The 14,407-nt window shown below is 40.6% G+C and overlaps 1 protein-coding gene across 1 annotated transcript in view; it reads right to left on the bottom strand.

The window, feature by feature from the left end:
- Nucleotides 1-2,488: 2,488 nt before the first annotated feature.
- LOC148123489 (uncharacterized) overlaps nt 2,489-14,407 on the bottom strand; it is a 29,129-nt gene continuing 17,210 nt past the window's right edge. Inside the window, exon 5 of the mRNA XM_087896738.1 lies at nt 2,489-2,689. Coding sequence (XP_087752864.1) covers nt 2,489-2,689 — 201 coding nt within the window. The remainder of the gene's footprint in view (nt 2,690-14,407) is intronic.

Here is a 14,407-nt window from a genome sequence, read left to right as displayed (position 1 = left end):
GAGTTGTTTTGCTCCTTTAAGTAATCCTACACCAGTATACCTGTAAGTAGACCCCTCTATGCAACACATTAGCCCACCAAGTCGGAGTTTGGTCTATTGTGGGGTTCCTACCCCTGGAAATCAAAGAAAACTTGGATTCTCTGCATGAACATCCAGTGCCTTTAACCACTCAACCGCTTCCACAAAAATTGGCTGCTCTGAGCATCTCTTAGGCGGCCTAACTTCTCTGAAGGTTGTCTCATAGCATTCCATAACTGTGCATATACGTTTAGTCACCAGAAAGTGGAACTCTTTTTATAGGGTTAGAAAGATTTGGAGATGTGGCTTTGTTGGAGGAAGTGTGTCACTGGGGCTGGGCTTTGAGATTTTAAAAGCCCATGCCAGGTCCAGTCTCTCTATCTCTGCCTCTCTGGCTAAAGCCAAATTGTAGTCCTCAGATACTGCACCTGTGCCTGCCAAATGATGTCCTGCTCCCTGCCATGAGAATAATGGACTAAGCCTCTGACTCTGTAAACAAGCCTTCAATTAAATGCTTACTTTTTGAGTTGCCTTGGTTATGGTTTCTCTTCCCAGGAACAGAACAGTGACTAAGACGAACCCCTGTGTTTTCTATGTGAGCAACTGCTTCAGTTCCTGTAGCATCACTTGTGTGTACATTAGGAGGATTTGTGACTCATTCTGCCAGTCTTATACTTTCAAGACTTCTCTTGGATAGTCACATGCTGATAAACCATATGATTATAACCTTGATATCCAAGACTTCCTCCTATTTGCCACACATGCGATGGTTCTCTGGAAAAGGAGCACAAATAGGGCCACTAGGAACTGATGCATAATGAAACAAATTCAACAACTGATGTTCTCTAAGACAAGTAAACTTTAGACTAGAGCGGGCTCTCAGCAGAGGCGTGTTTTGTTTCACTATCATTGTATGGAGGCCACTGTAAGGATGCTCAGAAGAACCCTCTCTCTGTTCCCAGTCACACCACAAAGTCTGATAAGAGCATTCACTTTCTTATCAAAATTGCTTATCTTGCAGAAGGTTGGATAAATAGATGCTGAAGCTGTGAGGGCCAGCTATGATAATCTAAGTCTTTACTTCCCCCACCATTATCACCTGGAACTCTGACCATCGATGAATTTCAATAGAGTCTGGAGTCTCAATTGTTTACCCTGAGAGGAAGCCCTGTGGCAGGAGAAACCACAAGCTGAGATCACAGACCACCCACCCAAGAACAGACCCTTCAAAGGGAATTCCTGGCTTTCCAAGCACTGTGGATAGAAACACCTGCAGCTCACAGTCGCCAGGAAACAATTCTGTACATCTGGAATAAAAACCATGAGACATAAAATCTCAGTAAGTACAGAAATTTCACCCAGAAAAATTCAACAAGCCCTCATGATAAAATTCCTAGACCGACTTGGAATAAATGGAACAGAGCTCAGCAAACTAGTGTATATGTGTCAATATAGGTTTATAGTCCAGTCCAGTACAAAGAAAAAATGTACAGAACTGCCCTTGATGCTGTAGCAAGACAAGGGTACACACTCTTCCTAGTGAAAGAGCACCCGGAGGGTGTCTCACATGCGTGGAGACCCGTGCCCAAGAACCAGGTCCGAGAGCCACTGGATGCAAGAACAAGAGGCAAACTTTAATGTTCACAGGCCTGTGGGTGCTGCAGTCACATGGAGAACTGAGCACCCCGAGCTATGTCTTGGGGTATCTTTATATAGGCAGAAGCAATATTACAGAAGCAAAAGCGCGGTTACAGGGGTCCCATTGGCCAGTTTGAATGAGGCGAGGGGTGAATTTGAGGGCAGGCCTCGTGGTCCTTGGCCTGGATCAAAGAAACCAGATAACTGACCAGACCCTATCTCAAGAACATATGGTCGTCTTTTGAAGTCTTTATTTCCCCCTAGGCCAGATGTCTTGACCATAAATTCCCTGTCCTGCAGCCTGATAAGGCTGTCCTGGGTATCTCTCCAGATGTCTGACCATAAATCCTCTGTACTGCAGCCTAATAAGGCTGTCCTCGTTCTGACCTCAGGTATCCTGCTTTACTCAGCATTCCGCGGGCCCTTCTCTGAACTGAGCTTCTTTGCAAAATGACATAACTGTGACTAAAATGAGTTGGGGTCCTTCACTAGCTGTGTTTAATATAAGGATTTAACCTAGCTAGAGAGGCAGCTAGGAGCACTGGTTGCCCTTCCAGGAGACTGAAACTCTAGAGCAACACCCTCATGGCAGCTTACAACCTTCTGTAACTCCAGTAGCACACAACAGTCCCTAACCCTTATCCCTCACTTGTTGAATCCATCTTATTATCAAGTCACCCTCTTCCATGTTTTGGTTCTTTTGAGACACCGAGTTTGAGTTACACAGCTTTCAGGAGCACTGTGAGAGTATGCTGACTAGAGAATTGGAAACTTTCATATAACTCCACTTCTGAAGATAACAACTCCTTTCCCATCCAGCGACCATTAACTGTCAATAAGTCTTCAGGAGAGGTGGGGCTGCAGGAAGGTCTCGTTTGAAGATAATTAGGGTCGTGGTCAGATCAGGACAGTGTTTCCTGGCAGCCCTCTCCATCTTGGTGCTTTTATGTTCTTTCACCTCTTCATCAGTGTTCCTGGGTGTCGAGGACTTGCCTCGACAGAAATTCTTCTTATCAGGGTAGGGACAAGGGAACTGAAGAAATATAAGTGAAGAATATGAAGACCATAAAAATAGTAACACAGAAAAAAAAATAGAAAGTAGCGGAAGGGCATACCAGTAACTGAAATCATGAAATTTAATCCTGTGTTTAATTTTCCACAACTTTGATACACAACATAAATGGGGGAAAATGTAACAAAAGACTTTATTAACATGATACAAAGAGTAACTCACACAGTAGACTCTGAGACATCAAATCATTATCATTCTATTGTCTAGGTAGCTAAGGTGTTCTAAGTAGCTGTAGACTGCCCTTCCCCAGGGGACTTCATAGTTACAAAAGAAGGGGCAGAAGTATATTTGCGTATTCTGACCACCTGTCAGAATGGCATTGAGCTATCTTAATTTCTTTTTTTAAAAAGATTTATTTGACACGTGTATATATACCTGCAGGCCAGAAGAAAACACCAGATCTTATTACAGATGGCTATGAGCCACCACGTGGTTGCTGGGAATTGAACTCAGGACTTCGGGAAGAGCAACCAGTGCTCTTAATCTCTGAGCCATCTCCCCAGCCCAGGCATTCTTAATTTCAAAAGAGCCAGGCAACCGCCTCCTGAGTAAGGAGGTGCAATTATGCCTGTCAGTTTCCAAACACTCTGAGGGCAGACAAAGTGGAAATGGGGAATCAGATGCAGTGATGAAGACGGTACATTTAGAACTGAGTCCTCAAGTGCCACTTATTATCAGCACTTTGATCAGGAAGGAGTCTGAAATAACTACTACTCACTGCAAACAAAGACCCATCTCTGACCAAAACTGAGAAAAACACTAATCTACAAAAAAGCCTAAATACTCACAAGGCAACATGACAATGAACCCACTTACAAATATGTAGCATTTCAATGCATAGAATCCATGACCCCTTCATTGATGTGCTTTTGACTCAGTTTATGTTGGGGACCATGTTTTGACAAGTATACCACTTACCAGGGTAGGAGCAAGGAGATTTAAAAAGTTAGTAAAGAATATGAAGATGGAGTGAAAATAATAAAACAGAAGCATAGGATAGTACCAGGAGGGAGTTCCATGAACACTGAAAACTGCCCGCCCACATTTCATTTTCTATACACTTTTATACCTCAATATAAGGGGGAAGAAGACAAAAGACTGCTTCAATATGAAACACAGGACAATTAAAACATTTACGGGCTTCAGTACTTTAAGTCATTAATCCATGAGAAAAGCATTTTGTTGTTTAGGCAGTGAACCCACCCTAGATCACATACCCTGAAGGCAGCCACTCCCTAGGTCAAACCTCCTAATACAAAAGAAGGAGCAGGAGTATTTGAATTTCCTGATCATTAGTCAGGGTGGAGTGTATCTATTTGTATGGGCCATCTTAAAACCCAAAACACAAAGCAACCACACCCTAAGTCAGGATGTGTAGCCCTAATTGCTGTCAACAATTTTGAGCAATCTCAGACCCTCTGACCTTCAGACAACATGGAAATAGGCTCCCATTTTTGGGCTTCCACAAGTTTACAGTGCCATCCATGAATAATTATTGTGCAAATACAATGAGTAATGAGATGGTTGACCCACAACTCTAAAGAAAACATGGGGGCTGAAGAAATGGCTCAGCAGTTTAGGACCTGTTCTTCCAAAGATCCTGAGTTCAATTCCTGGCAACACATGGCTCACAACCATTTGTAATGAGGTCTGGTGCCCTCTTCTGACCTGAAGGCATACACACAGATAGAATATTTTCTACATAAATAAATAAATATTTTAAAAAGTTAAAAAAGACAACAGGGTACAAATGGCACATCTTTTCTGGCAGTTATTATGGCAAGCAGAGTCCACAGCTGGGTAAGACCATAAATTGTGGGAATTGCTACCCCGAGTTATATTTCTCTGCCCCCATTTGAGGTGCTTATCTGCAGAGAATCATAACTTCCCTCTCTGCTCCTGGAGTTGGATGAGGAAGTTTGAGTGCACGTGATTATTCCTTGATCCCTGCTGGGGTCAGGTGACAGTCCCTACTGGGGACAGGTGAAGGTTGAATGCACGTGATCAGTCCTTGACCCCTACTGGGGTCAGGTGAGAGTCCCTCCTTGGGTCAGGTGACAGTCCCTTCGCAGCCCCCTCCCCATTTGGTGTATAAAAGCTAGCCCCAGCAGACCAATAAACAAGCTGCTGTTTCACCTCAACTTCGTGCTCTGTGGATTTCATTAAACCTGAACACCCTCCCCTGAGACTCGTTTCAGACCGTGCTGGCGCGGTAATAAATGACTTTCTTCTTCCAGCATTTTGCTTAGTACTTTCAGACACTATGAAAACTTACCAGAAAGGGAGAAGTTTCCAAGCCAAATGCAGCTCAAATGTCCTTTGTCTTGCAACAAGAATCCCATGATTCCTTCCACATTGTTTTTAATTTCTAGTTCTGGCAGACAATCAAGAACAATGGCAATAGCCTGAACTATTAAAGAGATTTCCATGGCCTCCTTGACAAACAAAATCTGGTAGATATCCCCAACCAGGCCTGAAATTTTTATTGTAACTTATGGTCTGGTAGCAGCACTAAGTTCCTATGCAAGGTAATTCATTCAAATACCAATGTCTTATGTACAAATGAGTACAAATGTCTTATGTACTCATCACAGACTCACAAGTTTCCATGCCTTGTTCATAATTTTTTTATGGTTAACTTTTTCCCCCATCTTTTTTTTTATTTTATTTATTATGTATACAATATTCTGTCTGTGTGTACGCCTGCAGGCCAGAAGAGGGCACCAGACCCCATTACAGATGGTTGTGAGCCACCATGTGGTTGCTGGGAATTGAACTCAGAACCTCTAGAAGAGCAGTCAGTGTTCTTAACCTCTGAGCCATCTCTCCAGCCCTTCCCCCATCTTCTTAAACTTGTATATTAAAGTGACACCAGAGTTAGAGACAATGCACCCATATTCCCAGCTGTTTGGGAGGCTGAGACTGGATGTTTCTGTGGGCAATAGAGTAGGACCTATTTCAATAAATGAACATACACATCAAACATCTTACCCAAACACGAAAGCTCAGAACTGCAAAGATGAGAAGCACAGCATGTTATGTTCGTAGGTACAATAGTGGCATGAATATTGTTGTAACAACCACTCTCAGGTTGTATTGAAGGCCCATTATACAGGAGGAAAAACATTCCTGGCACTGCAAATGTGGCCAAGAAACTACAAGACCCAAAGGCAAACCTATTACTAGTTTGGAGAATGGACACCTGTGACACTCCATTATATATCCATCTCTCTACCCGTAGGGTTGGGCACTTCCCAGATATCAGTGGAGAAGGTTCTCTGTGCAGTCCATAGTAGTTAATGCAAAAGATCTAGTGTCAAAGGACAGGGATATTAGACTGAGGAGTGCTCAGCCACAATTGGAACATCTCCATCACACCCTCCCCAATGCTTGGGGATCATCACTGAAGAGGGGATGGAAAGACTATAAGAGTCAGAGGTCAAAGACCATTTAAGGGCCAAAACCAGAGTAAAACTGTCTTCTGAATATGACAGGACCATTGTCCTCAAACTCACAGCAGCTATTACTGCGCCCGTGCTGGCTGGAACCAAGAGTCTCTGCGGAGGGTGTCCAGGTTGAATGAATTCACAGAGCACAAGGTTGAGGTGGAACAGCTTGTTTATTGTTCTGCTGGGGCCACCAAAAGAGGAGGGGGCTGCGAAGGGACTGTCACCTGACCCCTGCAGGGACTGTCACCTGACCCCAGCAGGGATCAAGGAATGATCACATGCACTCAAACTTCCTTACCCAACTCCAGGAGCAGAGGAAAGTTATTATGTTTTCTTTGCAGATAAGCACCTCAAATGGGAGCAGGGAAATGTAACTCAGGGCTGCAATTCCCACAAGCTATGACTGCAAACACTACTTCCAGCCAGCCAACATGTTAACATGAAACTGGCAGGGTTTTATGAGCCATCACTCCTATTTGAAGAACTGGTCATTTCTGGAAAAGGGAGAGAATTAGTTTTATTTAAAGATGTGGTACCTAGGTGGTTGACCATGTCCCAGTATGTAGGCACATACTCAGAAGTATGTGGATTGCAGAAACTGGACTTGAAGTTATTTTAAACTTAAAAAAATTGGGGGAACAGATTTGGGAGGGTACTAGATCTGCGCAGAGTTGAAGGTCAATAGTTTCAGAATATTTTGAATGAAAATCTGAACAAATTACTATTTTAAATGGTATAGAGTTCAGGAGCAATCAAGTGGTAGTGGCACATGCCAAAGGCCTAGCACTAGGGAGGCAGAAGGAGACAGATCTACAGAGCAAGTGCCAAGACAGCAAGGACTACATATATGTGAAACAAGGTGTTAAAGGTTCAGTCTGGAAGATTAGATATCTTTGTCATTGAGTTTATACATATAAACATTAAACACTTTGTTTTTATTTATTAAAATAAAATTTTCCTAGACTGACTTAAAAATTCTTTTCAAATACAGCACACATAGTTAGGAGAAGCATTCCATTTCTAACACACAGAAACCCATTGTGTACAAACAAGGTGAAACATAAATAGCTGAGTTGAATTCTATTATAAGCACAATTATAACTATTACAGTACTAGTGTAAACTTTTCCTGGCTGTCTATATTTCCTCTTCCCACATATATTTATTTGAAGAAGACATCCAGCCTTTTCTACCACGTGTAGTATTTATCACTAATTCTATGATATCTCTGGATTTTCCAGAAATCTGCAACATGGTCTATATCAAATATTCAGGATTGTCCCTTGCTTTAAGCACAGAGGGATAGTAGTCAGTGCATCTGCACCACAGTGAGTTCCTCCTTCTACTCAAAGAAAGAAAGCTCATGTGCATTTGTGGTATGACAATGAATTTTGTTTGGGCACTAACCATCTTGACACAAATGACATTAAGGATGGTTTGATAATAGAGTTTAGATTTGTATGCAGCAGGCAGCAAACTGCGATGACTTACACCTGTAAGCTGCTGTGACACTGGAACCCACTCCTCAGACAACAAGAAAATATAAACCACATGGACTGAAGAACTGAGTACTTCAACCATCATATATTAGAATTAAAAGGAAAGAGAAACTCCTGAACCTTGATGTGCTGTAAGAGAATGTAATGTTTACATGGTGAGGGTTATGTGTTTTTATATTGTTACGGAACAAAGTATACAATAGCAAATGTCTTAATTACTTTTCTGTTAGGTGACAAAACATTCGTCAAAACTAACCTGTGGCCAGGCATAGTGGCACATGCCTTTAATTGCAATACTGGGGAGGCAGAGGCAAGTAGATTTATGTGAGTTCAAGTCCAATCCAATCTATATATTGAGTTCTGGAAAAGCAAGAAATAATAGTGATATCCTGTCTCAAAAGAAAGAGAGAGGGAAGAAGGGAGAAGGGGGAGGGAGGAAGGGAAGCAAAACAACAAAGAGTTGGGGAGGAAAGTGGTTTATTTCAACTCATAAGTTACAATTCATCATTGAGGGAAACCAAAGCAGGAATCTGGAAGCAGGAAGCAGAGCAGAGATCAAGGAGGATTTTGTTTGCTGGTTTGCTTTCCAAAGGCAACTTGCTTTCTTATACAATCTTGGGCTACTTTCCCAGGGATAGCAACATCCACAGTGAGCTGATTTCTTCATAAATCAGTAATCATGAAAACAGTCTATAGGCATCCCTATAGGCCAACACAATGGAGGTGGTTCTTTCTTGGAGTTTCTGTCTTTCCTAATGACTGTAGTTTCTGTCATGTTAACTAACATCAATCAGTGTTAATGTCTATCAAAGAATAAACTTTCCTTTCTTGCTTGTCCCTGAGATATCATATTAATTTCATAATACAAAGTATAACTGTGAGTGTCCCCTAATCTTTAGAAAATTCATAACTAAAAAGTCAGGCATCTTTTTAAAAATCAAGTCTCTTAGCTATGAATGCCACTAAAATTAAACCAAACTGTAGACAGAAGTTTCTGTTCTGCCCAGTCTCGTAGCCATTCAGTCACAAAGAAACATATAGAGGTTTGTATTAGTTATAAACTGTTTGGCCTATTAGCTCAGGTTTATTATTAACTAGCTCTTACAACTTAAATTTACCCATAATTCTTGTCTATGTTTAGCCACATAACGTGGCACCTTTGCTCAGTAAGGCCTTATCATCTTGCTTTCTCTGTGTATGGTTGGTGACTTGCTCTCTATCTTACCTCTTCCCAGAATTCTCTTAGTCTAGTTACCCCATCTATACATTCTGCTTAGTTACTGGCCAATCAGTGTTTTATTAAACTAATGTAAGTGACAAATCTTTACAGTGTACAAGAACATTATCCCACAGCAACAAACATACAAGAACAAAACCAAAAACATGTGTCTTAGGGTTTCTACTGTTGTAAAGAGACACCATGACCCTGGCAACTCTTATAAAGGAAAATATTTCATTGGAATGCCTTACATTTTCAGAGATTTAATCCATTATTGTCATGGTGAGACATGGTATACAGGAAGACATGGTGCTGGAGAAATCTAAGAGTCCTACCTCTTGGCTCACAGTCAACAGGAAGTGGTCCATTTTACTGGATGACCACAAAGCCTGCTTCCATAGTGATATACTTTCCCCTATAAGGTCATTCTTACTTCAGCAAGGCCACACCTCCTAACAGTCCTACTGTTTTTGGAGACCATTTTCTTCCAAAACAAATTCCATTCTCTGTCCTCCAAAAACTTGTAGGCATATCATCATGCAAAAATGCTTTCAAGCTGAAGAGTCCAGGCATAAGAAAATAAAAATGTAAAAATAAAGAAATATAAAGTTATAAGTCTAGGAGAATAAGAACAGACTATCAGCAGCTTTCTCAGCAGATCAAGAATCATTCATTCACAGTGAGCTATTTTCTTAGATGCTTGGGAAGCTTAGATCATTTTACAACTGGCTGTGTTATTTACAAGGCCAGAGTGTCTCTCCACAAATTAAGAGCAGTGTCCTGACCATCCTTAATAAACAGTAGATGTGAACTGAGTTTAACCTTTAGGAGACAGAGATATGTGACCTCTGGGTCAGACACCGTCTCTGTTATGGGAAACTGGCACCACCAGAGGAGAGGCATGACCTCAGTTTACACCCAGAGGTACCAGGAGACAGTGGATAAATAAAAAAAAGGTTTAATTAATGAGTTCTGATAATGGAGGTTGTAAAGTATGGCAGTCAATATCTGAAAATTTACCTAAAAATAATGTGAAAGGCTTTTCTTCTAAGTTCTCAGCCCAAGAACCAGTTAATCCTAATTTATTAACCTTCTAGTGTTACAAGCAGCCCCTTTTCTGACGAATTGCTAAAGATATCTGTTTTCTAGCAATTAGTGACTTTCATTGTAGTCTCCCCTAAAACATATTTCATGATGGCTGCCTAATTACTCATTGACACTAGCACTCACTCCCCTCTTTAGGGTCTCTGCTGACCAACCCAAGGATCAGGGCAAGGTTGTAAAATTCTTTTGTTCAGGGATAATGCCTGGTGCCCCTGCTATAAAAAGTAGGTTCAAAAACCAGCCCTTGGCCACAGCCTAACAAACACCATTTCTGGCTGTGGTCTCAATTAGCTGATAAGCTTCTGTGCCCCGTGGTGTTTTCTTTTTATTTTTTATTTTTAAGTTTGCTTCTGGTTTTCCTAGGATCTGGTTTCTGGAATAAAGTTTGCTTCTGGTTTATTAGACTTGGTGGTGTTCTCATCTTTGTGCGACCCCCCTGGACCCAACACAAGCCAACTTCAAAAGTCCCAATAGTCTATAACACTTTCAAACTTATTTAAAAATTGAAAGTTCAGACTCCTCTGAGAGTCATGCAATCTCTTAAGTGTAATCCTTTGTAAAACTAAAATAATTAATTAAATCTTAGTCTTAGAGGAAGGTTCCATAATTCCTTTCTTTTGTCCTTGAAGGAAGGATGTATAGCTGAGGCTGCCAAAACAGTTGCTTACTGGAACTGGAACATGGCTTCCTCATTCAATGACATCTTCACAAGCTTTTTGTTAATGATACATTTTTACTGTCTAAGGTTGGCTATTCTAGAAACTTGTACTGTAAACCAGACAGGTCTCAAACTCATATATCTATCAGCTTTGCTTCTCACGTGCTAGGATTAAAGCATGAACCACCACACTTGGCTATAAAGAAATTCTTTAATTCCTTTTCAATATTTGGAATTTAGCTGGGTGGGTTCTTGCACTAATGACACCACAATCTTTATTACATTTCTTAATCTGTTTATCTCCTTACACACAGAACTTCACTCTATTCTATATAACTGCATTCTTTTTCTCCTTAATTTCCACATTTTCTTGTCGATTTTCATTATATATCTTCACTAGAGTTACCACAAATATCCACATGACAGAGTCTATACTAAGCTGTTTTGAGATTTTTCTCTGCCAACAGAATTAACTCAAATTTCTTCACATTAGTGCTGTTGGGACAACGGTCTTGTACCCTGAAAAGATTTATCACTTGTACTGCTATAATAAAATGCTGATTGGCTAGTAGCCAGGCAGGAAGTATAAACATGGTGACCAGAACAGAAGAATTCTGGGAAGAGGAAAGGCTCAGTGTGCAGCTGTCACCCAAAAGCAGAAGAAGAAAGATGAGAATACCTCACTGATAAAATGTACCAAACAACATGGTTAACACAGACAAGAATTATGAGTTAAGATGTATGAGTTAGTTAATAAGAAAGCCTGAGATAATAATAGGCCAACCAGTTGGACTCTGTGTTTCTTTGGCTACAGTACTAGGCAGGACAGAAATCTTTATCAACAAATGGTGCCAAAATGGACAAATACATCCACATAAAACCTGAAAGAGTTTGGGAAGTAATTCTAGACAAAAAAAAAAAAAAGAAAGAAAGAAAAAAAAAACAAGTTAAGCATGGCTTCTTGGTAGCAGCATTTTCTTGGCTGGTCTCTGTGAGGTAAACATGTCTCATCTAAGAGAGGCTTCCTGATCCAGCATTAGCTGCAAAAAAAAAATGCAGTTCTTTGAAGAGGCCTGCCATAAAACACTTAAATGGTGTCTATGCATAGACAAGAGCATGCTTCTTCTTCTTTTTCTTTCTTTCTTTCTTTTTTTTTTTTTTTGTGGGAAGGCTGAATCCAGCCTTTTATTTTATTTTTTGTTTTTGGGTTTTTTGTTTTTTTTTGTTTTTTTTGGTTTCGCAAGGCAGGGTTTCTCTGTAGCTTTGGAGCCTGTCCTGGAATGAGCTCTTGTAGACCAGGCTGGCCTCAAACTCACTGAGATCTGCCTACCTCTGCCTCCTGAGTGCTGGGATTAAAGGCATATGCCAACACTGCCTGGTTAGGTTTTTTTAAATTGATTTTTATTGAGCTCAACATTTTTCTCTGCTCCCCTCCCTGCCTCTCCCCTCCCCCTTTAGCACTCCCCCAAGGTCCCCATGCTCCCAATTTACTCAGGAGAGCTTGACTTTTTCTTATTTTTACTTATCATATAGATTAGATCTATGTAAGTCTCTTTTAGTGTATTCATTGTTGTCTAAGTTCTCTGGGATTGTTGTTTGTAGGCTGGTTTTCTTGGCTTTATGTTTAAAAGCCTCCTATGAATGAGTACATGTGATAATTGTCTTTCTGGGTCTGGGTTACCTCCCTCAAAATGATGTTTTCTAGCTCCATCCACTTTCCTGCAAAATTCAAAATGTCGTTATTTTTTCTGCTGTATAGTACTCCATTGTGTAATTGCACCATGTTTTCCTTATCCATTCTTCAGTCGAGGGAAATTTATGTTGTTTCCAGGTTCTGACTATGAGAAACAAAGCTGCTATGAACATAGTTGAGCACATGTCCTTGTGACACAGTTGAGCATCCCCTGGTTATATACCCAAAAGTGGTATTACTGGGTCTTGAGGAAAGTTGTTTCCTAATTTTCTGAGAAATCACCACACTGACACCCAAAGTGGTTGTACCAGCTTACATCCCCACCAGCAATGCTACCGCTCCAGCACGGTCTGGAACCACGAGTCTCGACAGAGGGTGTCCAGGTTGAATGAATTCACAGAGCACGAGGTTGAGGTGGAACAGCTTCAGCTCATTTATTGTCCTGCTGGGGCTAGCTTTTATACCATGGCACCAAAAGAGGAGTGGGCTGCGAAGGAACTGTCACCTGACCCCAGGAGGGACTGTCACCTGACCCCAGCAGGGATTGTCACCTGACCCCAGTAGGGGGTCAAGGACTGATCATGGGGCATTCAACCTTCTTTTATCCAACTCCAGGAGCAGAGGGAAGTTATTATATTTTCTTTGCAGATAAGCACCTCAAACAGGTGGGGGCAGGAAAATGTAACTCAGGGCAGCAATTCCCACAAATGCAGAAGCATTCCCTTTTCCCCACAACCTCACAAGCATTAGTTGTCATCAGTGTTTTTGGTCTTGGCCATTCTTACGGTTGTAAAATGGAATCTCAGAGTTGTTTTGATTTGCATTTCTCTGATAACTAAGGATGTTGAACATTTCTTTGTCTTTCAGCCATTTTCGATTCCTCTGTTGAGAGGTCTCTGTTTAGGTCTGTACTCCATTTTTTTTTTATTGGATTATATGTTCTTTTGGCGACCAATTTCTTAAGTATTTGGTATATTTTTGAGATCAAACCTGTCTGATGTGGGGTTAGTGAAGATCTTTTCCCATTCTGTAGGCTGTTGTTTTGTCTTGTTGACCATGCCCGTTGCTTTGCAGAAGTTTTTCAGTTTCAGGAGGTCCCATTTATTAATTGTTTCTCCCAGTGTCTGAGCTGCTGGGGTTATATTTAGGAAGTGGTTCCCTGTGCCAATGCATTCATGTATACTTCTCACTTTCTCTTCTATGAGGTTCAGTGTGGCTGGCTTTATGTTGAGGTCTTTGATCCATTTGGACTTGAGTTTTGTGCATGGTGATAGATATGGGTCTATTTTCATTGTTTTACATTTTGATATCCAGTTGTGCAAGCAACACTTGTTAATTATGCTTTCTCTTTTCCATTTAATATTTTTTGCTTCTTTATCAGAGGTCAGGTGTTCAAAGATGTATGGATTAATATCTAGGTCTTCTATTTGGTTCCAGGAATTTTTCATATTTTCCACATACATGATAGTTCTCTGGAAAGTTAGCACAATTATACATAAAAGGAATTAAAGCATAAGTAACAGATTCAATAACTGATGTTTCTTTAAGTTTCCTAAGGCAAGTAAAATAGGAATTTTTTTAGAACAGAGCTCTCAACAGAGGCCTTTTGTGGTTTGCTATTATTAATTGATGCTCAGAAGAACCTCCAAGAAGCTCCACTCTGATCTCTATCAAACCGAAAGGATCAATAATAGCCTTCTCATTCTTATCTAATCAACTTTCAGGTTGGACAAATGGGTGTGGAGAAGTAATAGACTTTGAGACTAGAGCTCTCTGAAGCATTATAAGAAGAATGTTTTTCCATTTTCTTGCTGTTTATGTTTTTGAAACAAATTCCATTATATATCCTTCATTGGCTAGGAACTTGTGTCATGTCAACCAGGTTTGCCTGCAGCTCACCAGGTCATTTGCTTAAGCAATCCCTAGTCCTAGGATTAAAATCATGCTATGCCAGGAATATAGACCATATGTCAATCAATCAATCAATCAATCAATCAATCAAACATGATTACCAGCAACAACACTTTATTTTAAAACCTATTTTTTTAAATTCAGAAA

This window comes from Myodes glareolus, chromosome 1 (genome assembly GCF_982192425.1).
Source record: "Myodes glareolus chromosome 1, mMyoGla1.1, whole genome shotgun sequence".
In the NCBI taxonomy this organism is placed as follows: Eukaryota; Metazoa; Chordata; class Mammalia; order Rodentia; family Cricetidae; genus Myodes; species Myodes glareolus.
Note: the sequence above shows the minus strand (reverse complement) of the source record. Positions and strands in the feature narration are given on the sequence as shown.